Consider the following 23,368-nt stretch of genomic DNA (forward strand, 5'->3'; position numbering starts at 1 on the left):
CTTAAAAGCTTCATTTATGTAGTTTTACCTTTGTACATATCTATAGGTGTTTGATAGGTTGAATACTTAGAGAATAAATTAGCTATGTATTGTACATGTTGATAACTTGTAGTACAAGCTAATAATATAGTGTACATATAGGAAATTTATTTTGGAAGTTAAGTCATTTGTCTTGCAAATTAAACATGTATTGGAGATCCTAGAGAATGTTGCGACATAGCTTTTAGTTAGATAGTATATATGGAAGCAAGAATGGAGTCTTTTTTACTTTTATCAATTCTTTTTTTGCTTCTAATTTAATTTCAAAGTCTCTAGTTTTTTATCTTTTAGCAACAGTCATTTTAGTTTCTTTATATATATATATATATATATATATATATATTTGAAAAAAATCTTATTTATTTATGTATTCATCAAGTTCTTGTCCTTGATACTGACCTAAGAATGATTGTCAATAAATTAATTGTTATAATTTGTATCAACAAAGCCTCTATAAAGATGGTTATGAATTCCAAAATCAATCTACAAAACAAACGTATTTTAGTCCATTTCTATTAAACAAGAGAGAAATTGGAACAATTAGAGATATAATTGAATTATGTATTAATAACCAAACAAGTTGCAAATTTGTTCACATAATCTTTGGTAAAAAATGTGTGAGAAATTTAGAAGCAAACTAAACATTAGAAGCTTTCAAGGTAGCATTCTTTGAAAAAACTAAAACTAAAATAGTAATCTTTCTATTGCCATGTCCTTACTATGCAATCTATCAACATAACTATATATTATTTTTACTTTATATGTATAAAACTATCACTAATAAAACATGACTAATCCTTGCCAATTGAAAGAAATGCAACTTCCCTAAAATCCAAAATCCTAACACCCAAGTAATGCTCAATATCTTCATATATTTTGAAATTCTTAAGCTCCGCATTGTTAAAGCCATTTATTTAAAACTTTACAATTTAGTCAAGAAAAATAAATACTAAGATGATAGCTTTACCAAATAACATAATATTTCCTAATATTGGACAATAGCAACAAACCTTCAATATGACAAACAATACACTAAATTGGAGATGATTATATAACAAAGGTCAAAACTTATACATTACTCCCTATGTTGGTAACAACAACAACAAAAACATCATAGTCATCTCAACTTAACAACATGTGCCTATCAAAAAGACAAGCAAAGAAAGGAAGAAATAAGTAAGGCCATTACAAAGACAATAAACAATAATAATAAGAAACCATAATATAAGCAATAAAATCTCTACTTGCAAGAAATTCAAAAGGTACACATTAGCAAATCTTTTGTCAAGTAAGTGCAACAAAAGAAAGCATAGCTACATATAATTCCAATTTTTGGAATAGCATTAGGACTAGAACTCATTGCAATTAAAAAATCCAATTGTAGATGTAGATCCTTCACCAATTGCTTAGGAATCAACCTCACCAGCTACATTGCTCTAGAGACATTATCCTAAAGCAAATGAGATAGGAACAAGATGAAGAAAACAAATGTAAATATGTACCTCTTCTTTCTTATTAATTAAGTGAGAGTGTCATTGTGGTTAGTAAGAGCTTGAGAGCTTTAGTGCCTGAATTCATACAACTTGCCTGTGTTCAAAATTTAGAGGAGACACCATCGTTCGAACTTGAAGGGATTTGAAAACACATTTTATTTTCAAATCCTGCACGCCTGCTGATCTTAGATACGATAAGTTTTTTAGTTCTACAATTTGAGGTAAGCAAACTATGCTCAGGTTCTCTGTTTTTCATGTGCTGACATGGTCTTAGTTTTTGCAACCTTGGTGGACAAGTTGTAATTTAGGGTCAGGAGCAATTTTTCTCAGTTGAACACTACCGGTGCGTTAGTGTTGCTGAGGATTAATACAATCAGCAAGATTTTGTATGTAAGAAATAAAAAAAAAAAATATATATATATATATATATATTATGTATGCAAGTTTCCTCCAGTGGTTTTTCTCGGCACTCTATCGCAGACTACAACTCATGCTACTTTATGTTTCAGATCTTAAACCTCTTGTGCTGTCAAAATTATAAAAATGTGAGATACTGTCCATAGATAATTTTCTCGCACACTAAGACAACGTCAGCCAAATAAATGTTCCATGTCTTGGAATGATGGATCTAGGAATTCGTGTATAACTTATTTACTGTAAATTTACGAAACATTTCTGCTTAACATCAGAACTCCATCGTTGCTCGTTATCTCTATCAAGACTCCGAGACCATGTAGCATCCAAAAAATCAAGAAAGGGATTACTACACCGAGGATGTCTTCGATGATTCCACACACACACCACTTAAGGCAATGTCAATTTGTTGATACGTGTGTACAGATCGGTTTTGTAATGTGATGACCTCCCTCGGATCAAGATGGCTACCGGTCAAACTCTACGGACTTTCACAGAACGGCAACTATGAAATCTCTGACGGCCAGGGAGTTAGAACAGGATGCGATATCTGAAGCAGGCACATAGCGAGAGCGCTGGAAGAAAACCTCCTCGGTCCAGACAGGGACGCAAGACAGCATACAACATATACGGGAGCCGTTCGAAGGGGATTGCCGATTGTAACAAAGCACAGAAGCTGACACTTCTCGACTAGCACTCACGCGTTTCGAAAGAAAAATTTCTATCCAAGGGAGCCTTCTGCACAAACCAGCCACAAGGGCAACGAGCAATCCGATCCAGAGCCGTTTTGAATTTGCCGATCCGAACAGAGGCGGAGAAGCTTTCTAACGAGGAGACATGAAGTCAGAAACGTCAGCACAAGACATGTCTATGGATGTGGGAATCTGAAAGGCAAAGAACGATTAATGGTTGCGAGTTGCGGTGTCACGAAGAAAGGACGCGTTAAGGACGTACACAGAACGTTCGGTGGCGGTGACGTAGTCATTAAGCTTCTGGTAGAGAAGACTTCAGTGAATATCCACTTGCAAACGTGGTGTCTATCCCATGTTGTTATTGTACGCCATAGATACCGGTACAGATGAGCCTCAACCGCATCTCAATGCTCGTCAAATGCTGATCGCTGACTTTACACGTCGAGGAAGAGCTATTCCGTGGAGTAGGGAGGAAAGTGGCTTGGGTGTTGTTTCGTAGAATGTGCATTGACTATTTTTTTATTACTTCTCCTTCGTTGTTTTTTTCCTTTTTTTTTTTTTTTTTTTCTTAATTTCTTTTCTCTCTTAGGGTTTCGAATTTGAACAGCTAAAATGAGCAGTCCACTCCCTCGCAACTAAATGTCGGCCGCTTCCAGTACATTTGCGTAGCATTTTAACTTCAGAGAGTCGCGGGCACAGGCTATGTACTCGTTTTCTGCCCGATAAGTGCTGCCCTGCCCGAATGAAAGGCGGACCGGGTCGCCTCGCACTCCAATATAAAGAGGAGACACTTCTAGTGGGTAATTTCTAATTTCCACTCTCCCCCACCACGAGTGTGCGGGTCTCCTCCTCCTCACCCTCCATCTTCTGCTGCCAGAACCATACATAAGCAGTCAGCCGTCTTGTGTTGGAAGTGGGATCTAGCTATAAGCCTGATCTACCGCACTACCTGCTGCATCAAATCTCTCCCTGCTCCTGACTCGCCCTCTGCTCAGGCCTTGTATATATATAATTTGACCAGAGCGTTTAGTTCTGGAGAGCAAGTCGTGCCGAGAAAGCCACCCCATCAAGGGTTTCGTCTTTAATTTGAAGTGAAGGGGATGGCTGAGGCAGTCTTGGAGGGTAGCCAGCCTGTGGACCTTGCCAAACATCCCTCCGGCATCATTCCTACGCTGCAGTAAGTGTCGGCGCGGGTTGGAAGTTGGGGTTGGTTCTTGGATTCGGTTAAGAGTAGGGTTTGATGGAGGCATGGCGGATCCGGGTTGTGGGAAAAGGATTTGTGGTAATGGGTTTCTTGCGGCAAAATTGGAACAGAGTGGTGAGGGGTGATGCGTGTTGGTGGCGGAAGAGGGGCGCGTGCATGATTTTTGGTTATATCACGATTCTTTATGTGTTTGGTTATGATAGGACACGTGCTCTTCTTGTGCAGGAATATTGTCTCAACTGTTAATATGGATTGTCGCTTGGATTTAAAGAAAATTGCCTTACAGGCCCGAAATGCTGAATATAACCCTAAGGTATGTGAGGGCTCCTTTTAAGGGGTTTCTTTCGGGTTCTTATGGCACTTCCGATTGGGCATGTGCCCCGGATGGTGTTTTCTTGCTAGGATGTGGCCTTTGGGGTCTCCTAGGTTGAGGCCGAACGCCAGAAATTGTAAGAGTATGGTTATGATCTGTTGGATTGGTCTTGTGGCCTGACTAGGATGTGAAATCCAGTGGCCATTTCCGGCAGTTTGCTAACAATTTGTAATTATAAAAATGCTGCTGCGATACCTGGCGTCAGCTACATGATGTCGAATCGCATGCTGCTTTATTGTATACGTGTAATTAGTATTTTAGATATGCATAGGAAATGCAGAGGTTCTTCTAAGGCATTAACCTGTATGGTTGAAGTTTTGAAGACTATCTGGAGCTTGTATATAGACGCTAGGGTCTGTGTACGATGTTTATTCCCATTATGTTTGCAATTTGCGATGATGATTCAAATGCTAGGGTGCATTGCCCTGGTCGATTCAATAGCTTCGGTGAATAAAAGTCCAATGTATGCTTCATAACATAAAAGTGGATAACATATGGATGTTCTTTGTAATGGGAAGTCACTTTACAACGATACAAAACATGGGTTGTTGTAGTGGTGGTGGCAACATATGATGCCCTGCCCATTAAATTTGCCGATCTGTCCGTTCAGCAGTACCATTTGCCTTGCATTCTTTGCTACATCGACTGCCGTGAATCTACGTTGTGCATGTAGACATTGTAATGTGGATGCCTTGCTTTCAGCATTGTGATCTTCGAATGATTCTGTTCTGATTTGTAAACGCGTCAATGCTTACATTCTTGTTTGAACCTCTCGAAGGACGTTATGTGGGGACGAGAGATTGGATAGTTGATTATCATCTTGAATATCGTCGAGTTTACTATTGATACTATTCATTTGTTGATATTTTTGGTGTTGTTACCTATTTGCTCAACGCCTTGTTGGGCACTATTGTGTACAGCGTTTTGCAGCTGTTATTATGCGAATAAGGGAGCCAAAAACGACTGCCCTCATTTTTGCATCTGGTAAAATGGTATTGTCCCAGTCGCTTTTATTTGGATCGTGAAATTGAAATTGTGGCTTTATTTGGATCACCTGAATAGGTTCGAACTGGGTATCATGCACACTAATTTGGTTAATAAGTGTGCACAACAATATTTGCTACTATTTTCCGCATGAAGATACCAGCATGCAGCGTGTTAGATGCTAAATAACTAGCCAAGTGTGATTTCGAACCTTGGATATGTGCTAATGCTACTTCAAAATATTTCTGTGCTTCATTCTTGGGTACTCATAATTGACTCTTACAATACTCTCAGGTGTGCACGGGTGCCAAGAGTGAGCAACAGTCAAAGTTGGCTGCAAGAAAGGTGTGAAATTGTTTGCTGGTTTTTGAATGATTAGTTGTTGGTGCTGTGCGTAGCTCCAGTATGAAGGTTGCTTTGAAAAGCCCCAGTGACAACCAATGGGGAAGAAATTTCTCTAATGTCTTCTTGACTATGATCCGTGCAGTATGCTCGCATCATTCAAAAGCTTGGCTTTCAAGCTCATTTCAAGGTAATTTCGTGCTTAGGCATAGAGTTTCTCAGAATAATGCATTTCATGTTGTGTTAGATGCAAACTCGTTTTCAAGTACCGATTATTTGAAGTATTGTAGTTGCATTTTGGTCACTGCCTTCTCTGGATTCAACAAGATGTGATTTGCGGTTTCAGAGATGTTGCTGACAAAGTTACCTCTCTTTGCAGGACTTCAAAATTCAGAATATTGTTGGATCATGTGACGTGAAGTTCCCTATCCGGCTCGAGGGTTTAGCATATGCCCATGGTCATTTTTCAAGTGTGAGCACTCCGGACTTGCTTACACGAAGTAGAAAAATATCTTATTGTGTTAAATTTTCAGAAATGATGGTTTCTTTGCCCAAACTTGATGATTGTGTGATGTTGAAAGGTTGTGACGAATTGTTGTCTGGGTAACTTACATCCAGTATTATTCCTCATACAACGCATGGGTGCTCAGTGTTCGGCACAAAATATATCCGCGTGTATTATCAGGAGAGTATAGAGTCGAGAATTTAAAATGTTACAAAATGAGCTGCTTTAAGTGCCTAAACTATCTTTCAGATCTTATTGGTGTTTGACCCATGAACTGTTGGTTCACTGTTTGCAGTATGAACCAGAGTTGTTCCCAGGGTTGATATATAGAATGAAGCAGCCCAAGATTGTATTGCTTATCTTCGTGTCTGGAAAGATTGTCCTTACTGGTGCTAAGGTATGGCCGCTTAGGCTCCACATTCAGCTTATAATTACGTGGAAACTTACAGCATTTCCTACGCTTTATAATTTGTTAATAACAATGAAATCTATTGAATTCGGAAGCTTACTTCCGCATGTATCTTTCTTCTTCTCTTGTAGGTAAGGGATGAGATTTACGAGGCCTTCGAGAATATTTATCCTGTGTTGACAGAGTTTAGGAAGATCCAGCAGTGGTACGTCCCTTCTCTGCCTTACATCATTTCTTGAATTCTACATGTCTTGTACCATAAGTTGTAGCAAAATCAGTCGCTGACCTGACTTTCCGGATATTTCTTTTGAGCGGAGTGCCAATTACGTAGATTGTATATCAATAGATTAAATTGGTATGAAGTCAAATAAGCTGAAAATCTGAGGTTATGGTTTGGTAAAGATCAAGAGGACTGCACTGATGGTTGGAGTGACTTCGTGCGACACAAATACACAAGTCTTTTTCTCGAGAATTTTCTTATACTCACTTACACTCTCAAAAGCAAGCATCTTGTGGCAGCTTCGGTTTGCCTGTCCTGGTGCATCATTGGCGTGGTTTCTTCCTGTCTTCACAAGGAACGATGGCAAAAGAAAGAGAGTAGGTTGTAGATTTTCTTATTTGCACCAAAATACTCAATGGAGTTGCAAGGACTGCTCAGATCTCCATTTTTTAAGTCGGTTCCTATGGGATGCATGATTCTGTAGATTTGTCGCATGTTGGCTTCCATCAAGGCCTCCTTTTGCGGCAGAATGTTTATGTACCTATAATTCTTGGATGACTCTAGTCACGAGGCGCATTGGGCTACAGTCCACCTTTGGAGGAAGAGCACATGTGCTCTGTAGATTACTGCAGATGACATTTTCATGAGAGACTTCAAAAAAAGTAGACATTATTTCCAAGGTTTGAGCGAATGAAAGCCGCCAGAGTTCTAATTCCGATGTACCATTCTTCATACTAATTATCAACGTTTTCAAAATCACTTTTCTTGACCAATTATTAGTAGTGAAGTAATTATGAACTTCAACTATTCTTTATACTTGCATCAAATCTGAAATTTATTCCATTGATTAAATAACTAAATCAATGGAAGTCATTTATTAGTTTTGATTTTATAAGAAATAAGATTCGACAATTGCACTAAAACAGTATTCTTTCTTTGTAATATGTATAATATTTTTGGATTTAATTCTTTTTTTGGATACAGGTAATTGTAGATTTTCATCTACAGCAAATAAACTTGTACAATTTTGCAAGTTGATTTCACTTTTGATACTAAATAAAATCTACTTGCAAATTCTCAAAACAAGTAAAACAAAAGAATTCCAAAAGTCATATGAAAAAAAATACAAAGGAAGTTAAAGGAGTAATAGTAAATAAAAATGAATTGTATGTGGTACAATAAAAGACATGATTGATGATAGTATAAATTAGAAATGTTAACTGCTAATTGTGATAATATATTTCCAAATGTTTTTGTGAAAGATACAAAGTCAATATAAACTTTTTTGAAAAAAACTTTCCAGAGTAAAAGAAAACATTTAAAAATGTTGTTTACTAAAAAATAATAGCCTATTTTTCTATTATTTACACTTAAGTAATTATCTTTTAACACAATATTTTATAATTTTGTAGAAATATGTACACCACAAACATTGTCTAGTGATAACTTATTTCATTCAATATATCTCCTTAGGTAAACACAAATACTCACTTGCAATCTAAATTGAAGCAATTTTTAGGAAGAATGTCAAATCCTTCATTTTATTACTTATGCATGCATTGTATTTTCTTTCAAACTTTGTATTTTTTTTTTTTTTTTTTTCATCTTTTGATTCTATCACCTTTCAAATATATAATTTAAATCTATATCTCTACACATATATACTTTATTTTGGATGGATATGTATTTATATATATATATATATATATATATATATATATTATCTTCACATTATCATTTATGTTCATTTCCACATTCTCAACAGTCTCCACCATGTCTTTATTTGTTACAAACACCTCTCTACTTACAATAAATTTTCACACATCAAATGCATGCATATATAAAAATCTTCTGTTTTTTTGGGCTTCCAAGCCAATAATCTACTTGCAAACAATGCTTATCAATATTTTTGCTGCCAAAAAAATATATACATATCCCTTTAATATATGAGTATTTGATACGAAGTTTTCTTCTAGTATCTTTTACATTATTCGAAAAGTCCATAGAAACCGATGTCGTTCAGAGAATGATCTCTCATCCATTACCCTCATCTATAATTTATCATCCTCTAAACGCGGCTTGCCGCCGCCGCGAGGCCGCGGTTCCCGGTATTCTCGGGTGGTCAGGCGCTACTCGTGTGCAGATTCCCGAGGTGAAGACCCATATCCTTCGATCCTTAACAGAACTGCTTGCTCTATGAAACCGATGGTTCAGCTGGCCAATTTCGTTTCCAGAGCTGCTTTTCTACGACTCACAACTTATTCGAAGTCAACAGCGTCGTGATTCTACGGCCGATTGACGTATGTACGAGGCCTTGGCTCATACATTGGTGTCTGTAGAAAATGATATTGTAATTTCTAGGGCTTCGGCGTTGTGTTGTATCCCTGCAGATTGCGGTTGTTCATTGTGGCGTTTGTCTAGCTCGGAGTGTCGCGTCGGGGGTCGATTCTGGATTTTGGGTTGTTGTCTACGTTTTCGATTTTGCTTGTGTTGGAGAGCTGTGTAGAGTCCGGACCTTGGTTTGACATTCCTTTACTGCAAACAATTTCCTGCATGTCGGTTGTCACCACGAAGCCGTTGCGATCATACTAACCTTGCGAAAATTCTTTACGAGCCATGGGGTCGTTGTCACGTTTGAAAACATTGAAGCGGACCTCAGACTGGAGAACATTACGCAGGAATGTCCAGTTTAATTCCTTCCGAGCGGATCGCTCATTTGTTGCCTCGGTAACATTTGGAATACCTTCGGATATTGATCTCCGTATTCAACCCGCTTCGGGACCTCTTGACTCGGGCGGAACGCATTTCCGACTGGATTACAGTGCAAAGAGTGGAGATTTGGAGCGTGTGAATCAGCCAGCTTGGCGCCAAATGCTTGGGAGGGGATCTCAAGGTTTTAATCCGGTAGTTTCTTACTGAATACCCCCTACTTACGAAATGTTTAGATCTACATTCCTGTTCCTTGGTGTGCGGGAGTCTGCTTTTTACTGATCTTTTGTCTCGATTTTTCAGAACCTTCATAGATATCTGTCTTCACATGCATCCTCCACACAAGTGCCACGGGAGAGAGTGGAGTGCGTGATTGTGGGCGCGGGTGTCGTGGGGCTTGCGATTGCAAGAGAGCTTTCTTTACGAGGGCGCGAGGTTTGGGTGATAGAGGGAGCAACTGACATTGGAACGGGCATAAGTTCTCGCAACAGTGAGGTCATACATGCCGGCCTCTACTACCCAAAAGGGTCCCTCAAGGTCGGGATGCAGCTGTACAGGTGCAACTCCCCGCTTGGTTATGTTGTGCGATAAATTGTATGAGTTGTCTGCTTTATGCATTCATGAAGTTATATTTCGCTAATTTTGTATATTACAGCTTCATATGATTCTGCTATTGCAGGCAAAACTGTGCGTAGAAGGAAAGGATGCGTTGTATGCATATTGTCAGGAATACGGAATACCATTCAAGAAAACAGGAAAATTGGTTGTTGCCACTCAGTCTCAACAAATCCCTATGTTGGAAAATATCTTGAATGCTGGAAAATCCAATGGTGCCCATGATTTGCGACTTTTGGAGTCCAATGATGTTCGAAACATGGAACCTGAATTGGAATGCGTAAAGGCATTGTGGTCGCCTTCATCAGGGATTGTGGACTCTCACTCCTTCATGATCTCACTGCAGGTACGAGAATCAGCTCATTTTCTGTGACACAATTTCTCTAATAAACAAGCGTGTCAATATCTTAACAATTTGAAATATTTATCCTATTAGTTACCAAAGATAGACAAATAAAGCATTGATTCAAAGAACAAGAAAAAAAAAATAGAAAAAAAAAGGGAGAAAAATCCCTCATCCAATACTATCGTATGCCTGAGTTTTTGGAGATGATGAACCTGAAGAGGATTCCCTCTTATTCCTCTGAGAAGTGCTAGAATCTTTGGCAGTAGATGCAGAAAGTTTCTGCAGAATGTTCCGTTTTCAGCTGAGCCATGTTAAGGTTAACTCGATTTTGTGCTTTTTCGCAGGCAGATGCAGAAGAGCACGGGGCGTCATTTGCATATAACACATCGATGTTGCGAGGTGCTGTTACGAAAAGAAACATTGAGATTCATGTTGGTAGTACCGAGGCTCTCACGCCTTCTTCTGGTACGAAAGTTACACCCGTCTTACGATAAAGAAGTCTATTGTGCTAGTTCTTTGCGATAAAGTGTCTTGTAAGTTGAGGATGAAGTTGTTGCTCTTGCTGTGAGCAGTATAAATTGGTCTGCTTAGCATAATGTGATTCACTTGAACGAACTACTTGCTTGTAGTTCCATTGGAACTGTATTCTAATCTCTTCTTAGTATTTGACTCTTCCGTTTAGTTCATCATCAATTCATCAGCATGTAATGTAACAATAAGTGTATGTCAAGACGGGCGTGTGCTGTATTGTTTTTAAGCTTTTACGATTTGAAGTTTTCATTCGCCGTTGTCAGAACACCAGTTCCTTTTCATGTGCAGGAAAAGGAGTCGATGCAGTATTGTGTGCAAATTATGTCGTAAATGCCACTGGTCTCTATGCCCAGTCATTTGCAAGAAACTTGGATGGCTTGCCTGTGGACAGTATCCCTGCGAGCCATTTTGCAAGGGGCTGTTATTTCAGCTTACCAGGGGTGAAGGCTCCATTCTCGCATCTGATTTATCCTATCCCTGAAGATGGGGGTCTGGGCTGTCATGTCACTTTGGATCTTGGAGGTCAAATTCGGTTTGGACCAGATGTTCAGTGGCTTCCCGAATTGACAAACAGCGTATCGCTTTTCACACAGTGAGTGTGCCTCTACATGTATTTCGTGTTTTCCAAGCCCAGTTGCATTGCTTGAAGTCATTGCATGAAGCTTAAGAGTTTTGGCGGATAAAAAGATGGATCTGCTCTATTTATAAAGTTGTTTCTCATTTTAATCTGCAGGTTTGACTATTCAGTGGACCCTAAGAGAGCAGATAGATTCTATTCCGAAATACGCAAGTACTATCCTTCTTTGCCTGATGGATCATTACAGCCTAGTTACTCTGGCATCCGCCCCAAAATTTCTGGTCCTGGCCAGCCATCTGCTGACTTCCTGATACAGGTTTCTTACTCATTCTTACAAATATTGTTTCAGAACCTTTTCTTTTAACTGAATTTTACCTTATTTCTATGATGTTCCTAAATTTGAACTCTGTTCACACTTAAAGAACGAAAAGAGTTGATTTCTTGTTCATCAACCTGTCGCAAAGCGACCCCGCCGCTAAGATTGAGGATGCTATGACAAGAATAAGATGAACATGCCACACGTAAACCTGTTTTTCCTTACTGTAAAATGTTATGTTTATGCTTCAGTTCGTTCTAGTGCCCCTGCACTGGTGTTCTTTTAAAGACTATGACACATATTCTTCTGATTTGTGGCATTGAAGGGAGAAAAGGATCATGGAGTTCGAGGTCTTGTGAATTTATATGGAATCGAATCACCTGGACTTACATCTTGCTTGGCAATTGCCAAGACGGTTCATGCGATGCTGATGGACCAAGAGTGCTAAGCAGAGATGGGCGTCGTATTTTTTTTGAAGTTTGGGTACCCATGTCAGTAAATTGACTTAGACCCTGTCCCTATACTCTTGTCCATCTTGGCGTGGTAGTGGTCAGTGCAGCTGGCTACGAATGCCCCGTACCTTTGACGAATGTAAATGCACATCGATGTTTCTAATGAAAGTGCAATTACGCTAATTACTTCTTCAATACAAGATGTATTTTGATTTCTTAAATTAATGCAGTTTTAGGAACCTTGATAAGTGATGGCATGCAGGAGTTACTAGAATTGAAGTATTGGTGATAGTGTTATTCTTGCTGCCTGTATGAGTGAGTGGTGAATTATTTAATTGACTTCCTAGTATCATCATCAGGTTCGGTGTGAGAGAGAGTGCGTCTGCAAGATGCTGTTGCAAATACCTTTAGGTTACACACCCAGAGAACAAGCAAATTAATTCGTGGACATGATGTGGAATGTTATTTCAGGTCATACCACATGTCCCTGAAATGTAAAGGACTCTCTTTGCCTGCCATCTAGGCCACTGCTCCCTCTTGCCTCTCGCCTCCCACTGCAGGATGTCCCTCAGTGACGAAACCGGACATTTAACTGCTGCCAAATCCTGTCTTGGAGTAATTATTCTGTCGATACCAAGCAAGTTGTGTCGCAGACTGGATTTCAGTGAGGAACTTCTGAGGTGTTTCAAACACCAGATTTACTTTTCCACCACTGTGGGTGAACAGAGCAGTACAATGTACTTTGAGTTCACCTATACCCTGAATCAAGCTGGACCTCTGATAAGGAACCTAACTTTTCACTGTGGTAGCATGTTGTGTTTGCCTGGGATCCGATAACCAGTTACTGATGCAGTTACTGCCATTTCATATACATCACTCACGCTCTATTCGCTTCTTTTCTTTTTCTTTTCACCCTCTCCTTCTCTTTGCTTGGGGTGTGGGTGGAATGGTAAGGGCTCGAATTAGTGATTCAGGAAGCGACATTGATGACCACCTACCACCGTACGTACCTCGCCCTACTACAAGGGGAGGTACTACGACGACTAGTATTATACTCAACGTGTATAGAGCGTCCTGGCAGAAGGCACACACATACTCTTCTTCTACCCCACTCTTATCCTTTTTCTCCCTTCTACCTCTCTTTTTCTTTCTCTTTTCTCTCCCTGCTTGCTTGGTTCACAGATTTCACAAGGAAGGGGAGTGGGCACAGCAGCTTTATCCAACATTTGAAGTGCATACACATGGTTTTGATGTGGATGGATGTATTTGAATGCTACCATCATCCTCTCAGCAACCCAAAACTTCAACCAAAACCAAGACAACTGCACTCTGGAAAAAGGGGTTTCATATTCACCCATGAGATCTTGAAAGTCAAATCCACACTCAGTGGTTTCAAAAGTTAAATGACCCAATAAGTACAATAAATTAAGATCAGAATAGAGTGAGGGGGGTGGGGGGAAGGGTTTAGTCTGTTCAATCTCCCAGTTAATGAAATCCCTCTTTTTTCTTCTAAACCTAAGTTTTTGTTATGTTCTTTTTCTTTTTCTTTTTATAATTTCCTTCCTCTGGTAGTGATACCATCTCATGGGTAGTGTCTGTCAATGCCCAGAGTGGGAGCAAGGGTGCACAACATGCCATGCCCATATTGCTGCCATGTTGGTTCTCTCCATCAGTGACATAATCTTTGTCCGCACCACATGTAAGCTACCATCCTCCATTATCAAACTTTTTTATCTTGCTTTCTCAATTTATAACTGGTGAATATCTCAAATAAGGTAGGGAGAGGGGAAGACTTAACAAAGATCAAGTTGCCAGATCTTTAATGATCAGCTCAAGCAACCTCTAACTTACCCACATAACAGGCAGAATCCACAACCCCAAAATTTTAGCTTTTACTTCTTTTTTAAAAAAACTACTTTACGAGCTCATAATGGTGGCGTACGTAGCCGCAGCAGGGTGGTGCGTCAGGGAGACCGCGTCCGTGGAGACGCGGACGCGCGGCTGGTTGTTGTTGCCTTTGATTCAAACTGCGAGTGGAAGTAGAGAAGCCCACAAGCCGTATAAAGAAACTTAATGGGCGATTCAGTATTCACACTCCCTTTGGACTTAATTTGGTGGGTCACGTAACGACGGGTTGCAGCCGGTTTCGGGCGGTTGCTGAATCTGCCCCTCTCGCACGCTTTCTTTCTCGACTTGTGGCTATTGGCTTGCGAAGCTCGGCTTGGTCTAGGTTGCAGCTCTAGATTTGTATACCCAGGCTGCCTGAAGCTCTCGCAGGAGAGGAACGGCTTCAAGCTGGTGGTAAGTAGCCATCACGTCTCGCCCAGAGGCTCAGTAGCATGTTGAATGTATCCAGCTCCGTGATCGCCATCAGCGTGGCTGGATGGTGGTCCTGCACAACCACGGAACTATTTGGGCTCCCTGCGAGCTTTTGACCAGGAGCATGCTTTCCTTTCGTCCCACATGCAATCAGCATGCAAGATTTTCCTCGAACCCCTCCTTGGTCTCCGAGAAATTCACCCCCCTCACGCTAGGCTTGATTGGTCGTTGATCGTCTAAGGAATCGGGTCGATATCTCTGTCCCATTTGAGTTTACGGTGCATAACGCAGCTTCTTACGTCCTCCGAAACCTAGTATTCACGCAGTTTGCATTCACTCCAACCGAGGTTCGGAAGAATGCTGAGTTGTAGTGCTATCGTTTGAGCTCACTTTTAGTCGAGGAAGTGCTAGAGTACTTACCTCGAGCTGAGCGTCATGGTCACCAGGCGACGATCGTAGTTCTACACCATGTGTCGAAGTTGTTGCACTAGTCCGGTAAAGCGATTGACCTGGCATTGATGAATCCAGTAAGGTTGAGGTGGTCGTGATTGAAGATTCGATTCTGTGATTAGATGATTACTCCATCTTTTCTAACTTAAGAATTTCCTTCATTTGTTTACTTGATTAGGATGGAGTTCCCGAGGATGCACTACCTCTGATCCGCAAAGAAGAGGATACTCGCTCCGTCGTGAGATTGTTTTTCAGGTGAGATTGTTTTTCTGCACATGCTCGAGACCATCTAGAAGTGATTGATTTAAACTTCAATTGTGGATACTAGTCGTCTGCGCAGTGATCTAATATGGCTTCCGATGAGGGTATCGAGAACCACCATTCAAGCTAACAGAAACTCGTATCCATGTTGAAGCTATCACAGGTCTTCATCTTGTTAAATCTATGGCGCAGCTTTAGTGATTTGTCTCAGTTTGAGGTTTAGTACAGCTGCACCAGTTTCTCAGTACGACGTCCTTCATCACATAATCTCTGTCAGAAACGCTATGAGATTACAGAACGCTTCTGTTCAGTTAAAATGAACACGAATTTTTGACCGTGCTAGGTTGGAAGAATTTTGAAGGCTGTAACGTGTACAGATTAGGAACTTCATCTCGATTTTACAAGACACTTCTCGCCGATCTGCGACTTGAGATCGGCATTCTTGCCTTTCCGTCTGCATTTCGATGTTTTTCTGTATTCTAGCTCAACAAGTCCGTAAACAGGCTTGAAGCACCACAGTTAATATTTCTGTGCAATGTTCAGTAAATAAGAAGAACACTAGTAATAGTCATTCGGATGAAGAGTAGGATATCTCCTTAACTAATACATCTATTGATGATCTTCTGCAGTCCGCTGAGTATATTGGATTAATTTTGAGAACATGAAACTCATGAGCAAACATCGTGTGAGCAGTCTGAGGTATCTCTAAAGAGTTGACGTGGCCCCATACTCAGCGACCCTAATGCCAGCACTAAACGTCTAGATTGGTATACTTTATTAGTATATCTTGGAAAATAATGAGCTTCCAGTTCCAGGAGATGTTGACGAGCTTCATGATAACGGTATCCTTTGAATAATCGCTCTTCAACAAAAACTGCGCACGTGCCGAATCCAAACTTCCTTGGACAAACTACTTCTTGGACACATGAAATCTCGTTAGTTTTTTACTCTTTTTAGACAACTTGCCAATGTATGCGAACTTGATTATCTTCGGAGCCATTTGAAGGACTAGTCTCACTGTGTTTTTTTATTCTTCTGCATAATCGTATGGTTTGCTGGATGGTTTGGCAGATGTTCCGCTGATGCTGGTCGGAATCGCCAGTACTGCACACGTCGGGTTTAGACCACCAACTGATGACTCATTTTTGCCGACTAAAGCGTGGAAGGTGAAAAGAGTTTGGTGTTTTACATGCAATGCGGGTGTTCTGCTGGGAGGGCAGGTTCTGAAGCAGAATTTCAACTGATTTGTTTAATTTATTTTTTATGTTTTCCCCCTAGAGACTTGTAGGGTTCAGAAAATTCCACAAAATACTCCGAGATTCGCAGAGCGTGCATTTTCAGAACTCTGGTACCAATAAGAAAAGTCGTACGAGCCGGATAAACTGCGTGGAACTCTGGCGACAAACTACCACGTACACTCTTGGGCTTGCTTTGGAAATAGAAACTGTACATTGTACACTCATGCTGCACCCTACTGCATGTGTCATTGCCTCATTGCTGGTGTCTGATGAAGATGCATACGGGAGAGCAAGAACTACCTTTCTAGTTCCGAAGTAGTGGAAAAGCACGGCAGCCAGTAGCTCTATAATTGACAAAAAACCGACACTCGTGTGGACTTTTCCGCATCGCTACTCAAGATTTTTTGATCAGCGAAGTGATTTGTGATGCTGGGAGTACGAGTTATGTCATCTGCCCAGTCGTTCCAGGTAGCAGGATCGCATCGATCCTGCCAGGAGATATATGAGGCGTGCTCGACGGATGCTGACCATGAAAGATCAAGCATCGATTGCGAAGGTGAGATGGAAGTAATTCTTGACACTCTCTACGGAGAGGAGGCAATTACGTCTGCATCGGGCTTCGTCGAGTTAGTGAGGAAGTGGCAGGACCGCCGTGCAGAATGTGGGACCTCTTTCCTTGTTCTGCATTGTGATCTGTTTGGGCAGGAAGCACAATTGATACGGCAGAGATTCAGCTTGAAGCGCAACACAAATGTGCACATTGTCTACTCGGATGTGCGAGAGGGTGACGCGGTAGTAGGAAGCGGTTACAATTTGGACACGTCTTTCTTCAAAGTGACATCGAAAACGGCTATGAAAGAGAAAGTGAAGACAATTAAGGAACCCACTGTTGTGTTTCTTGGAAACGTTTTGCTCAACGGCAATAACCTTGGGGATTTCACTCTGGATGATATACTTGTAATGTACGTGCCAACCATATTTGCCGAGTTTTATGCACACTCTCTATCGGCATTGATGAACTCCTTGCACACTTTCACGCCATTTCTAGACGACGGTTCCAGGAAATCTATTCGCGGAGGCAAGGTGAAGGCTCCAGCCCCAGTCTGTTGCTTAGAGAATGTAGTCACACACTCCCAACGCAAACGGCTGTCCGAGAGAGACCAGGCATTATATGACAGTGCAAATCTTGTTGCTACCCAGCTTTATAACGGCATGTCGTCCTATTTTGGATCACTAATTTGTCAAGACCTTGAGCAACGATCGGCTAGACTCGGATTCGACCTGAGGATAGGATTGGAAGATGAAACCGTGCCATTCGACAACCTCTACGTCGCCAGAGGTGGCGAGGTGCAGTTACGACGGGGTGTGGGCGACAGCTCCAGCTATGAAATTGTCTGTTGGACTGCATACGGTTCCCCGGAAGGTGGCGAATTCGTCATACCTGGACTCCTGTACAAGTTTGACACTGGTCAAGGAAGTACCATCCTCTTCCGCCCAAATCGGTACTACCATGCTACCCTTGCACCCGAAAAGAGAGACATCGTGAATGAGAAGTTCGCAGTGGCGCTAGTTAGTTAAACGCCACCGTGCAGATTCATAGTTTAGCCTGTGGTTTCATAACTCAAAGGTGCTCAGCAGTCGGTCGTCAGTGGCTGTTCGAACCCCTTCGCCTAGGAACTGTTCTCATCGATCTTCAATTCATGCTTTAGACCATGGATGACAACTATGTCAGTGGATAAGTAGTTGCAAAATGCTTCAATTCTCCACTGAGCTCACAAAACCCTCCACTGCAACCGTACTTTTCCGTCAGCTCATGAGCCATCCACAGAGGCTAACTTACTAGATCTGCAATTAGAATTCATAAAGCCCGATGAGAGGCGCCACCGCTGATGGATTCTGCCATCAAGAACAATCTGGACACAGATTTTTGACGATTTAGGATCTGAATGTGTTGAAGTCAATGAATTGAGTTGAGGTAGATATCCACCTTGCTGTATGGGAGAGAAGGAAGAAAGTAGATCACATTTATGAAAATAAAAACAGTGGGAAGTTGAACGTTGACATGCGAAGCTTTACGTCCAATTTGTAGTACCTTTCAAATTATAATAAAAAAAATCAAGAAAGAAGTAAATTAAGCTGAAGTATAAAAGTTACATTGCTACAAGTACTACCATACAAACATGTTCTTTTTAAAAGACGGTATTCTTATTTCACTGACCATTTCGAAAGTCTTCATGAAATCATTTCACTTCTGCAGCGCCAGATCTGAACTGGAAAGCCTGCCCCATCTTCTGCAAACTTGTCTCATCATCCATCTAGTAACAGTCCTTGCGGTGGAAGCTGCGGAGCAGAACCCGTGTGAGCATGGATCCACCGTGGGTCATGATCCACGGACATGTGGCCGTCAACTTTTTGACTGTTTGCACTCTGAGAGTAGACTTTGATCATTGGTTTGGTCGGCACCCGAGACTCCACTTTTGCCGTTTGACAATCAAAACGCAGCCCCCAATCCCGCATTTTGTCCAGCACTCTGTCCAATTCATCCATTGCAGTCTACTCCGCAATCTTTCTCCTGCTTGTTGTTGGTCACTCACTTCGGTCTGTGTCGTTGTTGGATTGCCTCTAGCAAACTGGTAAGGCGAGTTCAACATTGTTGCTATTGAACATGAACCACTCTTGGTTATCAACAACTTTTCTCATACTGCTGACTGGAATTTGGGAGGGCAATAAACAAGACAGCAGCTCTATCAACTCCTTAAATTGCATGTGGTATCAAAGGTGGAAGATACATGTCTACTCTTTAAAAAGATGCATGGTTTGTATGGTGTGAGGCCAAAAGTGACCCCTCTCTACAAGAAAAACTTCACAATTGTAATGAATACAATCTCACCAATGCCATAGTGGAATTCCATGGTGGTATTGATCACCAATGCCATAGTGGAACTCCATAGTGATATTGATGACCAATTCATCATTGTCATCACTTGACTTGAATTTGTTGCTTGAGAAATGCTATCCAAGGATACCTGGGAAGCTTTATTGCAAGAACATGATGGACCACAAGAGGTATGTGAGCAGGAGTGTTATTTCTCACTCTCTTTTATTTCTCTCTAATCCCCATTTATTACTCATGTGAGTGAATAATAAATTGATTTGTGACTTGAATTTTGGTTTACGTATCATGTCTTGAATTACAAGATTTGTATTGTAAAATTGCACCATTGTCAATCCTAAAACTTGATGCTTAGGGCAAAATTTGATGATGTGAAATTAGTATAAGGAGAGGTAAGAAAAACAATATGAGGTTTTGGAAGCTTTAGGTGTAAGATTCTAAAAGCCTTGGATTTTAGAGGTCACATCCCCATAAGTTGTTGTATAAAAAAACAAAACTTGACAAGTTCTATCATATACACTTATGGTGTAGGTGTTAGGGACATATTCCTTAGAACTTTCTAGAGAGAAGTTTCTAGAACCTTCTAGAAAACAAGCCTCTGGAACCTTCTAGAAGAGAAGCCTATGGAACCTTTTAGAGAGAAGTTTCTAGAAGCTTCTAGAAAGGAAGTCTCTGAAACCTTCTAGAAGAGAAGTTTCTAGAAGCTTCTAGAAAGGAATCCCCTGGAACTTTCTAGAAGCTTCCTAGTTAATAGAAGTAGCTCGAGAAGTTTCTAGAACCTTCTAGAAAGGAAGCCTCTGGAACCTTCTAGAAGCTTCCTAGTTAATAGAAGTAGCTCGAGAAGCTTCCTAAGTAGGAGTATATATAGGGATCGAGGCTGAAGAGTTCTTCAGTCTCGACAACACATCTCTTGGAGTTCTAGCTCACCTTTTTGGTGTTGTTCTTGTACTCATCTGTTTAATCTACTTCTGCCACTTCTTCTTGAACTTCTTGTTAGATTTCAAGTCTGTATTTTGTGTCCGTGACAGTTTGTCGAGACTACACTAACTTGAGATATCAGAGCTAGTTCTTTCTTAGTAGAGTGTGGATTATCCCTCTACTTGAAGGTATACTAGCATTTTTTAGAGGTTGCGGATTACCCTCCTCTAAACTGATACTTCTTCTATTACAATATTGGAGTCTTATTCTTCTTGGAGAGAGTGGATTATCCCTCTTCTTGAAATTCTTAAGGCATTTTATAGGTTGTGGATTACCCTCCTATAAACCAATATTGCCTCTTATAGGGTCATTTTTGTCCTTCTTTTAGAATGGCTGGAGGTCAAGACATTAGTATGACAGAAAGTTCAGAGTCTAAGTTAGATGCTATTATGAATGCCCTCGCTATGTTATCACAAAGAACTGCAGAGATTGAAGGAGTGGTGGCAAGGCTTCATAATGATGGAGTATCTGGGATAGCACAATCTAAACTACACCAGCCTCAAATTTCGGCACTTGGAGAAACAACTTTACCTCAGGTTCGACAAGAACCACTAGTTCTACAATATAAGGAGCCTCGAGTTAGCCTTCCAGATAAGTTTGATGGAACACGTTCCAAGTTTCGAGGATTCGTCAATCAAATCAGATTGATAACAGTTTTACAGCCCGAACGATATCCAACGGAGGAGTCACGTGTTGGGCTTGTTGGAACCTTACTTACGGGACAAGCTCTATCATGGTTTGCTCCTTTGTTTGAGAAACGATCATCCATATTAAACAACTTCGAAACCTTTTTGGAAGCATTTGGTGAACACGATAAGGTTCGATGGGCTACAACAAAGATCCGGTCGCTACGACAAGGGATGCGTTCTACATCAGTCTATGCTTCGGATTTCACGCAATTAGTATGCGACATCAATTGGGATGAAGAAGCGTTGATGAGTCAATTCTATTGGGGTTTAAGAGATGATGTGAAGGATTTGCTGTTAACTCTTCCTGATCCATGAACGCTCAATGAAGCCATTAGCCAAGCTGTGAAGTGCGATAATCGCCTATTCCAACATCGCCAAGACCAACACTCAAGACAACATACAATTCGCCATGCTCCAACTATGTCGGCAAGCGGTGTGAATTCGCATTCAGAGGTGGAAGACATGCAAATTGATGTGGTACGTATCAAATCTCTTACTATAGAAGAAAAAAAGTGACGTATGGAGGAAAATTTATGCTTGTATTGCGGTGGAGAAGGCCACAAAGTCGGAAACTGCCCCAAAAAGCAAAATCGAGGTATAGTCAAGACTATGGGAGTATTTATTCAGGAAAACGAGGATGCCCAGCCACAGTAGGAACCGTGCGGCTGGACAATGAAATATCCCAACAACAATCAGGTTCCTTTCTTTCTGCCCAACCTGCACTTTGTTTTACAATCCCTCTGTTTATCGGCCCTCAAAAACTGAGAACCTTAGCACTACTAGACTCAGGAGCATCTGCTTGTTTTTTAGACAAAGAATTTGCAAAGCGTCATAAGATCCCTTTAGTACAAAAATCAAAACCTGTTCGTGTTGAGGTCATAGATGGGCGACCTTTATTGTTTGGTAGCATCACCCATGAATCAAAACCTATAGAAGTAACGTTTAAAGACCATAGTAGTCATATTATTTTTAATATTATTAGAACCCCATCAAATCCTATTATTCTTGGTCTTTCTTGGTTGGAAAAACACAATCCATTGATAGATTGGAGGTTGCGGAAGATGACTTTTCCCACAAAACCACCCAAGAAAAAACCTAGTAAAAAACCTCGAAAAAAGAAATCCTTATTCATTGGAGCAAGAGCGTTTATAAGATCATCTAAGGAAGGCACTCCATTTGTCATTTATGCGGCTCCAACTACCGAGGAGAAGATCTCAACAGCAAGTATACCGGAGCAATATAAGGATTTTGAAGACGTGTTTCAAAAGAAGAACGCCGACATACTACCAAAACACCGACCATATGATTGTGCCATAGACTTGCAAGAAGGAGCACAACCACCTTTTGGCCCAATCTACAATCTATCGCAACCGGAGTTGGCAGAGTTACGAAAGTACATCGACGAGAATCTAGCGAAGAACTTCATTCGTCATTCAAAATCATCAGCTGGAGCACCCATCTTATTTGTGAAGAAGAAAGATGGATCATTACGGATGTGTATGGACTATCGAGGCCTCAACAAGGTAACAAAGAAAAATCGTTACCCATTATCCTTCATTTCTAGTCTCTTAGAACAACTTGGACGTGCAAAGATCTTTACAAAAATTGATTTAAGGGGAGCTTATAATCTCGTACGAATCAAGGAAGGAGATGAGTGGAAGACAGCATTTCGTATAAGGTATGGTCATTTTGAATATAATGTCATGCCTTTTGGTCTTACCAATGCTCCAGCAGTTTTCCAACATATGATGAATGACATCTTTCGAGAACACCTCGACGATTTTGTTGTCATCTACTTGGAAAATATTCTAATATTCTCTAAAAACGAGGAAGAGGATGAGGAGTATGTTCGTTTGGTCTTGGAGAAACTATGCAAGCGAGGACTATATGCCAAATTAAAAAAGTGTTTACTTCACCAGACAGAGATGGAATTTTTGGGGTTCATTGCGACTACAGAAGGTTTGAAGATGGATCCCAAGAAAGTAAAAGCAATCATGTCTTGGGAGGTTCCGAAGATGGTTAGAGACGTACAATGCTTTCTTGGTTTTGCTAACTTCTATCGAATCTTCATCAAGAATTATTCTCAAGTTGCTGCTCCTCTCACTTGATTAACATGCAAGGACAAGTTGAAATGGGGACCTTTGGCGGAGAAGGCGTTTCAAGATTTGAAGACAACATTTACTATAGCTCCAATTTTGGTACATCCAGACTTTACAAAGGCCTTCTATTTAGAAACTAATGCTTCAGATTTTGCTTTGGGAGCTGTGCTTTCACAAATGAGTGAAGATAAGAAGCTCCATCCAGTTGCATTCTATTCTC

The 23,368-nt window shown here is 40.7% G+C and overlaps 3 protein-coding genes across 8 annotated transcripts; all 3 read left to right on the plus strand.

Annotated features, from left to right (window-relative positions):
* Window positions 1-1,790: 1,790 nt before the first annotated feature.
* On the plus strand, window positions 1,791-7,448 carry LOC112289279 (TATA-binding protein 2). 3 transcript variants are annotated; one of them, XM_090254617.1, is made up of 10 exons: window positions 1,791-1,918; window positions 2,373-3,018; window positions 3,338-3,438; window positions 4,068-4,155; window positions 5,136-5,207; window positions 5,494-5,544; window positions 5,687-5,731; window positions 5,921-6,013; window positions 6,342-6,443; window positions 6,587-7,448. In XM_090254617.1, the coding sequence occupies exons 4-10, from the start codon at window positions 4,090-4,092 to the stop codon at window positions 6,692-6,694; spliced, it is 537 nt and encodes a 178-aa protein (XP_090110743.1). In that variant the 5' UTR covers window positions 1,791-1,918; window positions 2,373-3,018; window positions 3,338-3,438; window positions 4,068-4,089; the 3' UTR covers window positions 6,695-7,448. The 3 variants fall into 3 exon arrangements, with proteins under 3 accessions (XP_090110743.1, XP_024390143.1, XP_024390142.1); XM_024534375.3 differs by lacking the exons at window positions 1,791-1,918; window positions 2,373-3,018; window positions 3,338-3,438 and adding an exon at window positions 3,466-3,815 and having other exon boundaries at window positions 6,587-6,660; window positions 6,858-7,448; XM_024534374.3 differs by lacking the exons at window positions 1,791-1,918; window positions 2,373-3,018; window positions 3,338-3,438 and adding an exon at window positions 3,466-3,815.
* Window positions 7,449-8,839: 1,391 nt separating this feature from the next.
* Window positions 8,840-13,009, plus strand: LOC112289277 (uncharacterized). 3 transcript variants are annotated; one of them, XM_024534372.3, is made up of 9 exons: window positions 8,840-8,975; window positions 9,354-9,579; window positions 9,688-9,921; window positions 10,064-10,345; window positions 10,690-10,810; window positions 11,165-11,468; window positions 11,610-11,769; window positions 12,095-12,260; window positions 12,693-13,009. In XM_024534372.3, the coding sequence occupies exons 2-8, from the start codon at window positions 9,547-9,549 to the stop codon at window positions 12,215-12,217; spliced, it is 1,257 nt and encodes a 418-aa protein (XP_024390140.1). In that variant the 5' UTR covers window positions 8,840-8,975; window positions 9,354-9,546; the 3' UTR covers window positions 12,218-12,260; window positions 12,693-13,009. The 3 variants fall into 3 exon arrangements, with proteins under 3 accessions (XP_024390140.1, XP_024390139.1, XP_090110740.1); XM_024534371.3 differs by having other exon boundaries at window positions 8,854-9,579; XM_090254614.1 differs by lacking the exon at window positions 12,693-13,009 and having other exon boundaries at window positions 8,854-9,579; window positions 12,095-12,421.
* A 147-nt stretch (window positions 13,010-13,156) lies between these two features.
* LOC112289278 (uncharacterized) lies at window positions 13,157-18,552 on the plus strand. 2 transcript variants are annotated; one of them, XM_090254616.1, is made up of 4 exons: window positions 13,157-13,920; window positions 14,168-14,522; window positions 15,169-15,245; window positions 16,323-18,552. In XM_090254616.1, exon 4 carries the CDS (start codon window positions 16,916-16,918, stop codon window positions 18,065-18,067), a length of 1,152 nt encoding a protein of 383 aa, XP_090110742.1. In that variant the 5' UTR covers window positions 13,157-13,920; window positions 14,168-14,522; window positions 15,169-15,245; window positions 16,323-16,915; the 3' UTR covers window positions 18,068-18,552. The 2 variants fall into 2 exon arrangements, with proteins under 2 accessions (XP_090110742.1, XP_073393741.1); XM_073537640.2 differs by lacking the exons at window positions 13,157-13,920; window positions 14,168-14,522 and adding an exon at window positions 14,547-15,035.
* The last annotated feature ends 4,816 nt before the right edge of the window (window positions 18,553-23,368 follow it).

Source organism: Physcomitrium patens, chromosome 12, assembly GCF_059467195.1.
Source record: "Physcomitrium patens ecotype Gransden chromosome 12, ASM5946719v1, whole genome shotgun sequence".
Classification (NCBI taxonomy): domain Eukaryota; kingdom Viridiplantae; phylum Streptophyta; class Bryopsida; order Funariales; family Funariaceae; genus Physcomitrium; species Physcomitrium patens.